Genomic DNA, 16,625 nt, shown 5'->3' with positions numbered 1-16,625 from the left:
GCTCTACCTTTCTGAAGAGCAACCATACTTTAGAACTGTAAACCCCGCCGAACTGACATCCAGGTGGCCCCAAATCTTTGAAATACAAGGATGTTTCTCAAGTCTGTGTAACTGCAGTTTTATTCAATACATAGAAAATGAGCGGTAGGCTGGAGATTCGTATACCAAAATACTTACCTTGCCTTGGAAACTGTTCAGCTAACTTCCTAAGACTTGTTAAGCTGTCAGCACCAAGCTGGCTTAAGATACCAGGAAGCATTTCTGTGATCTGTTTAGTCTCTGCATGGCCAGTAATTGCAAACGTGTTAGCGGAAAGGGAGGCCTGGACCTTGGGGTTGTTGAAATGAACAACTGTCCCATCGTCTTTTATCATGTTCACCTAAAAAAAAAAAAAAAAAAAAACCCCACATGGCATTCATTAAGATTCATGCTTCATAATTTACAAATAATCTTAAGAAGCAATATCTGCAAAAACATATTTATAGATCTCTTAATTCCGATAGTTTTATTCTTGAAGTATAGGTTTAAAATGTCTAAAAACTGCTCTTGGTTGGACACCCACCATTGTGAATCTAAGTAAATCAGTAAAACCTTTTTAAGGGATAGCTGTGTTAGTCTGGTGCAGCAAAAATGACAGAGCCATGTAACACCTTATAGACAAACCAATTAAATGAGGATTGAGCTATCAAGGACCAGAGTCTGATGCAATTGATGAAGTGGACTTTTGTCCTTGAAAGCTCAAGCCTCATAAAAGGGGGGGGGGGGGGGAATTATAAACACAGGCTACCATTTATTTTATTTATGACATTTATATTCCACATTAGCCCGAAAGTATATTAAAGTAAAATACATCATATGTTAGATCAGTAAAACTTGAGTTAGGAGCAGATGTAAATACTAAGGGATCCTTTACAAAGGCGAGCTGAAAAATGGCTTGCGGTAGTGTAGGTGCAGGTTTTGGACAAGCACCGATCCATTTTTTAGCGCGCCTGTAAAAAAAGGTCTTATTTTTGCCAAAAATGGATGTGCGACAAAATGAAAATTGCTGTGTGTCCATTTTGGGTCTGAGATCTTATCGCCAGTCATTGACCTAGCGGTAAAGACCCATGCGGTAACGACCTACATGCACCTAATGCCACTTGGTGCGTGTCCGTTACGCGCACCCAAATGAAATTACCGCAAGAGCCATGCGATAACTCCATTTTTGTGCGCGTTGGGCACGCGTAGACTTACGCGGTTTAGTAAAAGGACCCCTTAGTGATTTAAGCCAGATAATTGAAAGCTGGATTCGCTGGGATAAACAGAAGTAGTGGGAGGTGGGATGAGGTAAAAATTAATGTCATGAGTTTATCTGAGAAGAGTGCTTATTTCCTTAAAGGCTAGACTGAAATGAGCTTTCAAAAGACTTTGGAATAACAAATAATCATTGGTGCATTTCATGGTTTTAGGTAAGGAGTTCCAAATTTTAGTGCCTTGATATGAAAAGCTAGCAGTAAGGATTGTTTTGTAGGTTACTTTCTTACAATTCAGGAAATGTAGGATAATATATTCTCTAGGTGATTTAGAGGCATTACATGATGGTAATTCAATGAGGCTGTTCGTGTATATTGCGGCCAAACCATACAAAATTTGGTGAATGAGGAAACATAGTTTGAATGATATTCTTTTTTTTTATTATATCTTTTCACATTACATTTTCAAGAATTAACACGATCAAGAACAGTATCTAAAAAAAAAAAAAGAAAATACATGAACTATTAAAATTATCCAAATAATGATACTCAAGTCCACATAATATTAGGTTCCGAGATAATCAAATTGAGGAAATAATAGGAAATCAAATTCAAAGTATATGCACCTAAGACTAAGGACAAACAATTTTGTATTTAAGCTATTCAAGGCAACAAATGATGTCAAATGTGAAGGCTCCACAAAAACATATTTAAGTGAATTGTATCGAATGATACATTTACAGGGAAATCTTAGGTAGAATACACCTCCCATCTGGAGAACAGCTGGTTTCAGTAACAAGAATTGTTTCCGCCTTTTCTGGGTCTCTCGTGAAACATCAGGAAACAGGTTAATTTTCAGTCCCAAGAATAATTTATCCTTGGTTTTTGAAAAACATCTTTAAAAGCCACTGCTTATCAGGCAGTAAAGCCACAGTGGCTACCAACGTTGCCGGCTTGGCTTGTTCTGTTTCAGAGGTTTCCAGTAAAGCAGTCACATTTAAATCATTTTGTTCTTCTTTTTGAGGAATATGCCTGAGTAAATGGTGGCATAGCAGATTCAACTTGAATGATATTCTATCTTTTATTGGCAGCCAATGCAAATCGTACAGAAAGGGGGGTGCTTTGGCAAAGCTTTCAGCGGTTTGTAGTTTTTTTGAGAAGATCCCCTTTAAGACCTGCAGTAATCAAATTTTGTTAGGAATAGGGATTGAACTAGGGTATGAAAGACTGAATTTACGAAGAATGGTCTTAGTCTGCTCAATTTCCATAATGAATTGAAGACACGTGATACAACTTTGGAAATCTGGTTATCTAGAGTGAAGAATTGTTAACACCTAAGATTTTTTTTATAGTAGAGTCAAGGATATACGATGTTCTCTATAGTAAATGATTTAAGATTTATAGTGTGACGAGGATTAATAACTATTAAGAATTTAGTTTTATAGGTGTTGAGTTTTAATTTGAAATTGGATACCCAAGATTCCATTAGAGTGATACCTAATCTGACAATATATGAGTAATTTCATTTCTTTAGTGAATGGAATATATAGATGGTAACATCATCTGTATAAATTAATGTTGAGAGACCAGTTTTCTCCAGTAAATTGCCTAATGGAATCAACATGATAAATAGGATGGGGGACAATGGAGATCCCTGGGGCACTCCACAAACAGGGGACCATGTTGATGAAATTGTACCTGATTGTTTCACTTGGTATGATCTAGAACTTAGGAAGCCTGAGAACCACTTTAACACAGCTCCACAGATTCCGTAATGGTCAGGAATGTTTAAAAGAATATTATGATCAACAGTGTCAAAGGCACTGGACATATCAAAATGGAGTATTAATGTTTTATTATCAAAGCTAAGTTCTCATCTAAATTTAGCTAGGAGGGTGGTGAGAACAGTTTTAGTACTGTGAGGACTAAAACTGAATTTTGAGCTATGTAAACTAGAGTGAAGTTGGAGATAGCCCATTAGATGGTGTGAAACTAATCCCTCAATTACTTTTACCAATAATGGGATTGAAGCCACGAATCTGGTAAGAGACTACACTTTGGCTGCTTTGGGTATTCTTCGGTATGAGTCAAAATAGTGTTGCCATTTTGAGGAGGGAAATAGGCCCTGGGATAGCATTAGAAACACAAACAGAATCATGATGGCACATAAGGGCCAAATTGGTCCCTCTCTCCAGCCTCTCTTCCAGTGTATACATGTTGAGGTCAATGAGCCTATCCCCATATATTTTATGACAGACCAATTTACCAATTTGGTAGCCGCCCTCTGGACACCCTGCTTATATCCTTCAGTAAATGCAGTCTCCAGAATTGCACGCAGTACTCCAAATGGGGCCTTTGGGGCCTTTGGAAAAAAGAGGAGATAGTGCCCTTGTACAAGTCTCTGGTACTATCTCCTCTTTTTTCCTGCTGGTCAATCTTCTGGCTTTGACCATCGCCTTTTCTACCGACTTGGCAACCTTAAGGTCTTCGGACACAACCACCCCCAAAGTCCTGCTCTTCTTCCGTACACAGAAGCACTTCACCCCCAATACTGTACTGTTTCCTTGGATTACTGTAACCCAAGTACATGACTTCATTTCTTAGCATTAAATCTTAGTTGCCAATTTTCAGACCAGTCTTCAAGCTTCGCTAGATCCTTCCTCATGCCATCTACACCCTCTGGGGCATCCACCCTATTACAGAGTTTGGTACCATCTGCAAAGAGACAAACCTTACCAGACAGCCCTTCCAAACATCCAAAGATATTAAAAAGGGCCAGCCCGAGGACCAATCCCTGCAGCACACCACTCACATCATCCATGTTTCCTCAGAACAAGCTCAGTCTCCTTCCATTTAACCAGTTTTTAACCCAGTCACTTTTAGGTCCCATACCAAGGGCACTCAGTTTATCAGTCGCCTGTGCGGAACAGTCTCAAATGCTTTGCTAAAATCCAAGTACGCCATATCTAGTCCCTCTTCCACATCTGTTTGGTCACCCAGTCAAAGAAATCAATCAGATTCGTCTGACATGACCTGTCTCTAGTGAAGCCATGCTGCATCGGGTCCTGCAGTCCATTCGATTCGAAAAACTTCACAATCCTTCATTTTAGAAGCATTTCCATTACTCACCATAATGAGTGCAAACGGCTTATGAGTAAATTATGGGCTGATTTGAAAAAATAACTAGGGTAGTTATCAACTAGGCATTGTGATTTAGCATATTTGTGAAGAATGCATTTCATTTCAACAGTTGGGTGAAATGCCAATCAGATTCTGTCTGCTTGGGAGCATAGTGGTGAAGAATCATATAAGAAAATTATTTTATTTATTTATTAGAATTTACTTTATGTTAGGGAGTTATTTAGTTCTTGTCTGATTTTTGTTATTTTCTGTTCGAAATAGGACGCCAATTGATCAGCCGTTCGGTTTATTTGTAGTAGTTACAGGTTGAGTATTCAATAGCTTATTTACTAGTGTGTAAAGTTTTTGTGCATTAAATGTTTTTTCACCTATAACGCTTTCAATAGTAAGTGGTTTTTGCTTATCATGCTCTTGTATAACTTTAGGATTTTTTTTCCCCCAATTAGTTCCTAACTGATCCAAATTCTCTCTCGTCTTCTAAATTTATGTTTCATTAGTAGGAGGTCTTCGTCAAACCATGGAAATAACTTCTTTTTTGGTTGGGATTTGTTTGCAATTGGCGCAAGTTCGTCTAGAACAGTTTTACAAGTGTCATTCCATTGTTGGATGAAATTTGTAGATGATTAAAGGAAATTAAGCTACAACATTGTTTGACCAAATTTTTGAGGGGTCAACTTTATCTCCATTTTTGAAGGTATGTGATGTGTTAGCAGGCTTAAATGAATGGGTGGATTCTTTCCAGTTTAGCTTGAAAGAAAAACTTATCTGGCCAAGGTATCGGGTACCACTCTGGTTCAGGTATGTGAAAGTTAATAGGGTCTGTAAATATGGCTAATAAACCTAGCTGATGAGAGAGGACACTCCATTGAAGAGTGAGAATTGCCACACATTAAGGAAATCAACAAATTGTTTAGTATATATAGATTAGTAGCATTTTCAAGATGTAAGTTGATATCTCCAATCATAATGATACTGTCATTATTGACACATATGTTGGATATAAGTTCAGCCTTGGCCAGGTTCCAGCTATTGGGAGGATGATATAGTAATAGGAGGCAGATAGATTTGAATAGGGTATTTTTTTTATATAGAGAAGGCAACAATTTCTAGGTTAGGGGGTTGAAATTCAGTAATATTTATAAATCATTCCTCTGAGTAAAAACTAACAGCTAAGCCACCTCCTCTCTTTTTGGCTCTGGGGAAATTAAGAATGGAGTATCCAGGTGGACATATGTCTAGGATTGTAAAATCATCTTTTGCATGTAGCCAAGTTTCAGAGATAAGGGTTAGTCCGAACTGAGCTCTGGTTATCCAGTCTTTAATTTCATTTTTGTTGACAACCAAGCGAGCACTGGTATAACCCTATGGGTAGGGGCAGGTAGGAATGCTAATCAGTAATTGACACTCGGACTTTAGTGAGTATGCATTTGTTGTATGAGGTTTTTGAAAGTTAGTGGGTAGTGTGATGTTTGGAGCATTATGAACAAAGTACTGAGATTCTAAAGTAAAAAATCATTATTTTGGTATTTGGTAGGTAACCTATATGGATAGTGCCTAAAGGTGTATATCACACGGATATTATAGATGAATTCAAAAGCATTGGTGAAATGACTTGTGTGTCTTGAGAGAAAGAGTAGGTAAAGTGACCAGTATAACATTATACAGCACTGAGAAAAGTGATTTTATCATCTTTTTGGTAACTGTACATAAAGTAATGAGGTAAAGATGGTGAAGAAACAATGTTGATTCCTAATGATATTAGAAGGTGCCTATCAAGTCTTGCAAACCAAACCAGACAAGGAATGATAAGAAATGACCTGAATTAAGATGAGAAGTCAAATAACGAGAACACAGAGGGGAATGAGAAAATAATAGCAAATAGTAAACTCGCTGACATCTGTGCAAGTCCAAGTAGCAGGAAATGATGCACTTTGATATTCACTATTGTTGACTGTCAGTTCTTAGGTCAGTGGAATGCATTTTGTCAAGTAACTCTCAAAGTTGCTCACAAAGGGTAATTGACTAACAAACCTGGCTCAGAGTCCTTCCAAAGACGCTACCGAAGTTGCACATGAAGGTGTGCAAGCCTCAGAAGTTGTAGGTAGATTCCAAGTGGAGCAGGAGGTGATATCAACCGCTTGGCGCACCTTTTGACTGGTTTGTTGCAGTGCAATATATCTTTTTTGAGATGCAGTGACCAGAACTGCACACAGTATTCAAGGTGTGGTCGCACCATAGCACGATACAAAGGCATTTAACATCCTCGTTTTTATTTTCCATTCCTTTCCTAATAAGTGCATAAGTACATAAGTAATGCCATACTGGGAAAAGACCAAAGGTCCATCGAGCCCAGCATCCTGTCCCCAACAGCGGCCAATCCAGGTCAAGGGCACCTGGCAAGCTACCCAAACATACAAACATTTTATATGTTATTCCCGAAATTTTGGATTTTTCGCAAGTCCATTTAGTAGCGGTCTATGGACTTGTCCTTTTTAAACTCTACCAAGCTAACCACCTTCACTACGTTCTCCGGCAACGAATTCCAGAGTTTAATTAAGCGTTGGGTGAAGAAAACTTTTCTCCTATTTGTTTTAAATGTACTCCACTGTAGTTTCATCGCATGCCCCCTAGTCCTAGTATTTTTGTAAAGTGTGAACAGTGAGAATACGCGGTTGCAATGGACCGTGCACCACACACAAGATCGCAACAGAACAGTAACCATAGCATCCAAAGAACTCTGTTCCTCAGAGTCAACCTCTCAAAACACCAGGCCGAAAGACCAAATCAAGAGAGATCATCCACTCAGGAGCGGACCCAGAACGAAGAGCCCGGTGCAGGGTGCAGATTTTGACAGCAATGCGTTCTTTGATTGGGAGCCAGTATAGTTTTTCGCGGAGGGGATTTGCGTTTTCATATCGTGTTTTTCCAAATATAAGCCTAGCTGCCGTGTTCTGAGCGGTCTGGAACTTCTTTAAGGTCGGTTCCTTGCATCCCGCATAAATTCCATTGCAGTAGTCTAAGTGGCTTCGTACCATTGATTGTACCAGGTTGTGAAATGTTTCCCACAGGAAGAATTGTTTCAAGCGGAGTTTCCACATTGAGTGGAACATTTTCTTTGTTATGGATGCGACTTGGCTCTCTAGTGTTAAGTTACGGTCTTATTGTAATACCGAGGATTTTCAGGCTGTCTGAGATAGGAAGGGTGTAGTCTGGGGTGTTGATAGTTGTGGGGTTGTCAGCGCTGTGTTGGGATGAGAGGATGAGACAATGTGTTTTTTCTTTATTGAGTTTTAGCTGAAATGCATTTGCCCATGAGTCCATGATGCTTAAGCTGAGTTTGATTTTGTTGGTGATTTCAGTCAGTTCGGATTTGTACGGAATGTATGACATCGTCTGCATATATGAAAGGGTTAAGAGCTAGGGTGGATAAGGACTTGGCTAGTGGGGCCATCGTTAGGTTGAAGAGGATTGGTGATAGCGGTGATCCTTGTGGAGTACCACCAGGCAAAGGAGCTCTCTTGGTTTTTTTTTTTTTTCTACTGGTGAGGAAGGCTAGTGCTCTAAGGACTAGGAGGCAAGGGGGGAAAGGGTGAAGCAGGGACCCAGAAGACTGAGTATGCCCCCAAATTCGGCACCATCAGCCAGACACCTCTAAACTCAACTGGCCCACAGGACCCATGAGTATCCCCAACAGACAAATCCAGGAGCTGCTGAAGTGCCGTACACCACCTGCTGGAGACAGATGTACTGAGGTGAAGGAGGAGCTGGCCATCTGGTATCACTACCTTCAGCTTTATAATCTCTATATCTCCACCTGCTGGTAGATGGACCCAACCCACCAGTTCTTGGATTCATCTGCTGCATACGCTACTTAAGGCAGTGTTGTTTGTAACTATTAGAGGCATAAGAATAAAAATCTTCTTGTAATACCAAATATATACTTGGAGACTTTGCACAAAAAGGGGAACCTTTTAAAAAAAGAGAAAAGTCTAAAGGCTTTCACTTTTTTGAACACTAGATTAATATTTTAAAGTAAAAGATAAGTGCAGAGACAATATTTTACTGCTTTCTGTATACTGGATTTGGGATGCTGCCAGGTACTTCTGACCTGGATCGGTCATTGCTAGAAGCAGGACCAATCCAGATGTCCCTTCTACTTTAACACAGAAAGCAGTAAAATATTTTCTGTGCACTTCTATTTTAAAATATTAACCTAGTTATACAACCAAATAAAAGCAGAGAACTAATGGAGCATATAAAAAAAGAGAAAGTAGCAACGAAGTGTCACAGATTGATTAAATAAAGCCCATTGATAGATGAGGAGAAAAATTCTAAAACTCGATGGTTACGTGGCCAGCTACCAATAAACAACTTGGCTACCAATACATTCCACGGCTGCCCTCAAATCAATACATTTCCAGCGTTGCAAACATTTTCTTAGAAACATTCTGTAAAGCTATAGATAGATACCCATATATAGACAACATTGAAATAGAATAACTGAAATTCTCTGCAAATACAAATTAAAGGGGGACTTTTACTAAGGTGCACTAGGTGTTTTTTTAGCTGGCCCTAAATGCTGAGATGCTCATAATAATACAGTGGGCGTCTCAGCGTTTAGCATGAGCTAAAAACACTAGAACACCTTAGCAAAAGACCCCCTAATTCTTTAACAATAGACTGTTAAAAACACACAGTCTGGTCACTAAGGGGGTGATTTACTAGTTAACACTGGTTACAGTGCAAGGCCCAGCACTGTTACTGCGCAACGTTAGCAAATGCCCCCCCTCCTCAATACAGAAGTCAGAAAGAGCAGCAAAAAAAACTCTAAATGAACCCTTTGGAATCTGAAAAGACTTCCCCTTTAGTAACAGAAATATAATTTTCCTCTATAAAGCTGTTATTCTAATTTTTTTGTGTGGAGATGGAGGATGCAATTATTCTTCCACTTCACTGTGATGGTTTCTACAATATTTAAAAAAGCAACACACCCTCTACTCTTTCCCTCCTCCCCAACTCTTGGCTGTGGTAATGACTGGTAGTAATTATTCTGAAGTTTGTCATTGGACAACATGAAAACCATGGAAGTCTCACTTCATCTTCCTCTCCCACTGGAGAGGAGCTCTTCATTCATAGCACTGTCTCCCAAGTGAACGATTCCAGTGACGATACACTATTTTCTTATCAATGGGAACCACATGGCTCAGGAGGGTGTCACTCAAATCATCACTATTCAAGGCAAAGTTGTCTATCTAAGCAGTGGGAATTTGCTCAAGTACAGCGGAGGGGCAGTACACAGTATGTACAATACATATTCCACAATCTTACAGTATATGCTTGAGTCATCAGCACTATTCAATGGTTAGAAGCCTATTTAAAAGGATGTACACGTTTTAAGTGTAGATTTTGTAGCTTATGATGAAATAAACTGACACTTCAACAAAGGGTGGTAGGTAGGGTACATCTCATCAGAAGAATTTCTTGCAATATTTTGTTCTGTTCTTTAACGTATATGTTGCTTTTCTTCAAAAGAACTTGAGTCTTAGAGCATGTCGCAGACATGACATCTGGCTGCCACTATTTAAACTGAAACCTCTGTAAAATTTGCTTCCCAGGCCTTCCAAAAATACGTTTTGTTTTTTTTGTTACAGCTGCTGTGAGGAGCCTATTTTTGGTAGGCAAATTTTTTTTTTTTAATCTAGAGATGTAAACAATTAGCAGCATACCTCTTCAATACCGGCGATGTTATTCACTGCTAACTTCTTCAGAGAACTCTGAAGCTTTTTGTCATCTGCTGTCGCTGTTCTGTGGACAACCTTCTTCTTTCTGCGAGCAGTGCCCTGAGAGAGGAAACACAACAGGCATTAGTCAGCAAGTTTGGAGATCACAAGCAAACAAATCTACTGAATGACAGCTAGCCAAAGTATACAAAAGAAACAAGACGATGTAGAGGCTGAGAATACAAGCAAACAGGAATATTTGTTTACATTTTAGGCCTTGATAGTTTTATGGATTTTATACTATTTTAACATAAAATAGTTCAAGGCAATGTAAACAAAATAAAAAAGCAACATATTTCCAGACAATTTCAAATAAGGCACAACATATGAATCCTAGAGGGCAAAGGAAACCACAATAGCTCAATAAATGTTTAACCTAGACTTCATTCTGTCATACAGCTGTGACTGTGTCCTCAACCTTCAACACATCTTTGCAGTTTACAGAATTGTTCTGTTGGGTTACTATATAACCTTTACATTTATTTATACAGTTTAATCTCTCAAAAGGCCAGAAGTCTTTATCAAACATATAAACAGCGAGTGACCGTATTCACTCGCAAATACGCAGTAGAGACTTCCCTGTCTGTCCCGCCCCCGCGTCAATACGTGATGACAGGGGGGGCGGGACAGAGAGGGAAACTGCGCAAAGGGGAGGGAACCGCCGAGGTCGCCACCGCTACCCCCCCCCCCCGAGGTCGCCGCTGCCGCCACCCCTCCGTCTCTTCGCTATTCAACTTACATCTCCGCAGCAGGCAGAGATCAGCTGAGCTGCCGTTGGCCTTCCTTCCCTGCCTGTGTCCCGCCCTCGCTGACGTTACGTCACACGAGGGCAGGACACAGGCAGAAAAGGAAGGCCGACGGGAGCTCAGCTGATCTCTGCCTGCTGCAGAGATGTAAGTTGAATAGCGAAGAGACGGGCCGGGTGGAGGGGCAGCAGGGGCGGCAGCGACACACCAGCCCATTTTAACGGGCTCAACGGCTAGTATAATTATAAAAATAGTTAAATACTATTTTATTAAACATATTGTTGGAATTGTACCCAAACCATAATATGGGCATCAGTAACATTTTTTTTTTACATAACACCTTCCTCTCATCCCTCTACCCTTGAATAAGATTGTTGCTTTTCTTATAAACATTCACAAATAACATGTAAAACATCCCCCCTCCCCAGTTCCCACTCAATTTGCATCACAAATAATAGGCTGTCATCTCTTCCTTTTCTTCCCCTCCCCATCCCCCAGGGTTCTCATCTTTTCTATTTATTGTTCCATTTATTTACACTGGCCTGCAATCCAAATCCCTCTCACCGTGCTAAACATGTTGCACATTGTGCTTCATTATTTCCTTAAAGATTTATCTTAAGCATCCATCCAAAACAAGGGGTTTCTACATTTTTTTTTTAAATGAATCCAGCTTAAGTCTAAGAGCAGATAAGCACAACATAACATATACATTGCAAAATGTTTGTTGTACTAGGCCTAGTAATGGTGGTCTTGTTGCTTCCAAGCCTGCCCCACTGTTAGCTGTGCTGATATTACACATATTCTCTATTGACAACCTGTATATTTCAGCCACACAAGTGGTTACACCACAGGGATTCCGAGAAACAGCTAAGAGCTGCAATCCCGCCGCCACGCTTACCTGCGGCTGAGGAGCAGAAAGGAAGAAAATGGCAGCGGCCGACCCACGCGCTGCCGGCAACAACGGCTTTCCCGCCATGTGGGAATCAGTCGACTCCGCCAATAGCCAAGGGGTATTTGCATCCGGGGGGGGGGGGGGGGAGCCACACTTGTCATTTTTTTTTGTGTGTGTGTGTGGGGGGGGGGGGGGGGGGTCACTAGGCATATAGGTGTGAGTAGTGTTTAGCAATATACCAAATAATTCCTTAGAGTGAACTTTATGATGGATTTCTAAGTAAACAGTCCTGCGTCAACATAAACCACATTCACACGTATGGAAACACTGGCATTTTTAAATCTCTTACTTCAGTCTCTCACAGAACACAGACCAATCCTCACCAATTACAGAATAAAGAACTAAAAATTAGAAAAGCAAACACTAAGAAATCACATTCTCTATAAATAGGTACAGCACAGGAGAAACAAAATTATCTACTGTAGGAAGCAAAATGCAAGATCACTTTCTACCTCAAAATAAAACCCACAAATACATTATCTGGATACCCATGAAATGTTAAGAACATGTGGGCCTGATATTCAGACTGTTCCTGGCTGGTTAAATAGCACTGAATGTTGGCCAGTGTCTCCAGCCAGGGTTTGCAGAATACATTTAAAGATGTGACATGTATGTTAGGCGGGTATTTGCCAAATAGCAGTCATACTAGCATATACGCGGGCAAGTGGACACAAGTCCCTTACCACACCCACCGTTGTACCTTCATCGCTCCACCCCTCTATAACCAACTGCCTGCACTAGGGTTGCCATCTCAAAAGAAAAACCAGCCACAGGTATGTATGTTCTACAATTACTTTTCAAAATATACATAACAGAAATAGACCTCCAGTAATCAAATCCTGCAAATAAAACATTCCAGAACAAGAAAAAAAAAAACAGTGAACCATCCAACATGGCACAATAAAATCTTGTACAGAGAATATACCCCAAGAAATCTTTTCCCCTCCCTATAAGCCAACCCAACTCAAAACAAGGAAAATCATAAACACAGTTTATACCAAATTGTTTAAACCACCCTTAGGTTTTGCCTTTGGGTTTAACAAATAATACCATCTGCATGTAATACGGTCTAGATAAATGAATCTGAATAATCTATGTTGAAAGCATACGCCCTAAATATGTAATACTTGGTAGCAATAATTAAACAGTGACTGAATATTCACATAGCAGGCAGCCAACAGATTTATTTTCCACTGAAAATAATTCACTTTGTATGAACTTAGCGCCTAATACTTAGCTGCTTGCTATTTCGTATTTTGGCGGTGAATACAGTGTGTTAAGAAGCTTCTCATACAGAACTGCACTATTTCAAAACAAGAAACCCAAGAAAGCGAAGCTGCTGGGCTAGCTGGAGACATGGTGTCTAAAAATATTTTCACACTTAATACAAATTTCAGTAACATCTGTTGAGGGGGAAAAATAAGGCTACTTTTACTTTTCTGAGTTATCAATGAACACAGTTCATGCCACTACCATCAATCAAAGTGTTTATGCGGGGCTCAATGTAGATATTTAAAAAAAAAAAACATATCCAGGAATATATATAACAATTTTTTCTGAACACATGGAGAGATGGGCAGGTCTTCAGATATAAGTAATCATGGTCTGATATTACACTTTTATCAGGATCAATGAGTTTGTGTCCACTAAGAGAATTAAGGACTGATGCAGAGGGTGTTACTTCAGCTATGTAATTGCTTGATAGATTTAAAATGGGAACAGTTTCCAAAGGCAGGCAATTACCTTGGAGAATACCTTGCAGATCGTTATGCACAAGCATTTTTCTATATGCAGCAATGAAATGCCTGATGGGTTGTTGTTACAGCCTCTGAGATGCTGAATTTTGCCAAAAAATAACTCTACATGATCTAGGCACACACGAATCTCATTTCATATGCCGATTTACCAATCAAGAAGTCATAGAGCATCAACAAACTGTCGATGCAAACTATAAATCCTTTGAATCCAGTTTTACAAACTAGCTTACACTTGTCGTGTCTGGACTCCTTCAAAGACGTTATATAAGACCATACAGGGTGTAAAATGGACTTCCTATCAGCTATGTTTGCTGATAAAATTAAGCCTTGGAACCTCAACATTTCAAATTTGGTGGTCAGCACATCAAAAGGGAAATTAAACATGCAAATACATTTAACAGTCACCTCCCAGCCAACAAGCTAAGAAATTATTTACTCTGGTCTTACAAAAAGAACATCCCATCAAGAAATGCATCAACAAATGTTACTCAGCTCCAACTCTTCTACTGCTGCTTTCCCTTAGCCATCATTATTCCCAGGACTCATCTATATACAAACACACAGCTGGGAGACAAAGATATCCCCCCCCCCCCCCCCCCCCCGAAAAAAAAAAAAAACCAAAAACACATGACTTTTACAACCAAACTTTAAGAAGCAGCAAATTTACATCACAGAACTGGAAAATGTTGGAATTTAGACTGAATCTGGACTTCTGCATGAAGGTAGCTGTGCACTCATTACTCAATCTCTCTCATAAATTGTAGTAATAAACAATATGAAGTGCATTTTTATAATATACCACTGCATACCACAAAACAAAAGGAGAAAGTTCCCACAAACCATCTTCTCTCTTTTGATCCAGGCACAGGAAAAATAAAAGATTTTAAATGCTCCCAGTTTCAACCTAATAATTCATGTTTACTGTACATAAGTACATAAGTACATAAGTAGTGCCATACTGGGAAAGACCAAAGGTCCATCTAGCCCAGCATCCTGTCACCGACAGTGGCCAATCCAGGTCAAGGGCACCTGGCACGCTCCCCAAACGTAAAAACATTCCAGACAAGTTATACCTAAAAATGAGGAATTTTTCCAGTCCATTTAATAGCGGTCTATGGACTTGTCCTTTAGGAATCTATCTAACCCCTTTTTAAACTCCGTCAAGCTAACCGCCCGTACCACGTTCTCCGGCAATGAATTCCAGAGTCTAATTACACGTTGGGTGAAGAAAAATTTTCTCCGATTCGTTTTAAATTTACCACACTGTAGCTTCAACTCATGCCCTCTAGTCCTAGTATTTTTGGATAGCGTGAACAGTCGCTTCACATCCACCCGATCCATTCCACTGTAGGATATAAATGTCATAACATAGTAGGTGACGGCAGAAAAAGACCTGCACGGTCCATCTAGTCTGCCCAACAATTTAAACTCATATGTGCCACTTTATGTGTATACCTGACCTTTGATTTGTTTCTGCCATTTTCAGGGCACAGACCATAGAAGTCTGCCCAGAACAAAAATAGATAGAAACTCTGAATGTTGAGCACCTGATTCTCATAACATGATGTCTGCTTTAGTGGCCCATTACCAGGGGAAATAAAACATCTCTGCACATGCTAGGCTGTCCCTATAACCAGTCCACCCTTCCAAATTACACACAGATTACAATTTATAACAAATTACTATTTTATGAAATGCTATTCTGTTATACTTCCTCTGTGTACATACGCATGCTGCACAAGCCAGAATGTTTGAAAATATAAGTGGGATGGGATCAAATAAAAATGCTACCAACAAAGAATGACAATGTGGATGCAGCAGCTCATAGGTTTGTTTGTTTTGTTTTGATTGTATGGGGATGTGAAGAGATTAACCTGGCTTCAGCTTTTTTTTGTTTCGATTGTATGGGGATGTAAAAGCCGCGCCTGGAAATGGAAAGATTAACCTCCATAGCTTCAGCTTCTTTTTAAGTCATACAGTCTCCAGTTCTCAATCAAACCTTCTTGGGCAGCGAGTGAGCCGCATAGCTGCTTCTGGCTACCCCAGTCTGTCTCGCTGATTCTTCCTGCCTTTTCAACTTCCTGTAAGTGGGACTAAGCAGCGAGACGGACTGGCAGTCAAAAGCAGCTGCTTTCTTCAGCGCTGCCTGTGCCACGGCTCACTGCTGCTACTACTACTATTAATCATTTCTATAGCACTACTAGATGTATGCAGCGCTGTACACATTATATGCAGGTACTTTCTCTGTCCATAAAGGGCTCAGAATCTAAGTTTTTTTGTACCTGGGGCAATGGAGGGTTAAGTGACTTGCCCAAGGTCACAAGGAGCTAGAGGGAATCGAACTCGGGTTACTACTACTACTTAGCATTTCTATAGCGCTGCCAGGGTTACGCAGCGCTGTACAAGTTTAACATGGGGAAGGACCATCCCTGCTCAAAAGAGCTTACAATCTAAAGGTTACAAACTATGAAGTCAGTGTAGGTATCATGAGTGGGGAAGGTGGTTATGCGCCAAAAGCAAGGGAGAAGAGATGGGCTTTGAGTAAGGACTTGAAGATGGGCAGGGAGGGCGCATGACGTATGGGCTCGGGAAGGCTGTTCCAGCCATATGGTGATGCAAGGCAGAAGGAGCGGAGTCTGGAGTTAGCAGTGGTGGAGAAGGGTACAGATAGGACTGATTTGTCCTGAGAGCGGAGGTTACGGGTGGGAACATACGGGGAGAGGAGTGTAGAGAGGTACTGGGGAGCTGCAGATTGAGTGCATTTGAAGGTTAAAAGGAGAAGCTTAAACTGTATACGGTAGCGGATCGGGAGCCAGTGAAGTGACTTGAGCAGAGGGGTGATATGAGAGTATCGGTTCTCGCGGTAGATAAGACGTACGGCAGAATTTTGGACAGATTGAAGGGGGGATAGATGGTTAAGCGGGAGGCCAGTGAGAAGAAGGTTGCAATAGTCAAGACGAGAGGTGACGAGCGAGTGGACAAGGGTTCGGGTGGTCTGTTCAGAGAGGAATGGGCGA

At 40.3% G+C, this 16,625-nt stretch overlaps 1 protein-coding gene across 3 annotated transcripts in view; it reads right to left on the bottom strand.

Annotated features, from left to right (window-relative positions):
• Window positions 1–16,625, bottom strand: part of BTF3L4 (basic transcription factor 3 like 4) — a 41,870-nt gene that overhangs the window by 14,748 nt on the left and 10,497 nt on the right. For all 3 annotated transcript variants that reach the window (XR_003942404.1, XM_030205507.1, XM_030205508.1), the window contains exons 3-4: window positions 10,100–10,213; window positions 178–379 (exon numbers count right to left, since the gene is read on the bottom strand). Coding sequence is in view for 2 of the 3 variants with exons in the window: in XM_030205507.1 (XP_030061367.1) it covers window positions 178–379; window positions 10,100–10,213 (316 nt within the window). In the remaining variant the exon portion in view is untranslated. The remainder of the gene's footprint in view (window positions 1–177; window positions 380–10,099; window positions 10,214–16,625) is intronic.

The sequence above is a fragment of the Microcaecilia unicolor genome, chromosome 6 (assembly GCF_901765095.1).
Source record: "Microcaecilia unicolor chromosome 6, aMicUni1.1, whole genome shotgun sequence".
In the NCBI taxonomy this organism is placed as follows: domain Eukaryota; kingdom Metazoa; phylum Chordata; class Amphibia; order Gymnophiona; family Siphonopidae; genus Microcaecilia; species Microcaecilia unicolor.
Note: the sequence above shows the minus strand (reverse complement) of the source record. Positions and strands in the feature narration are given on the sequence as shown.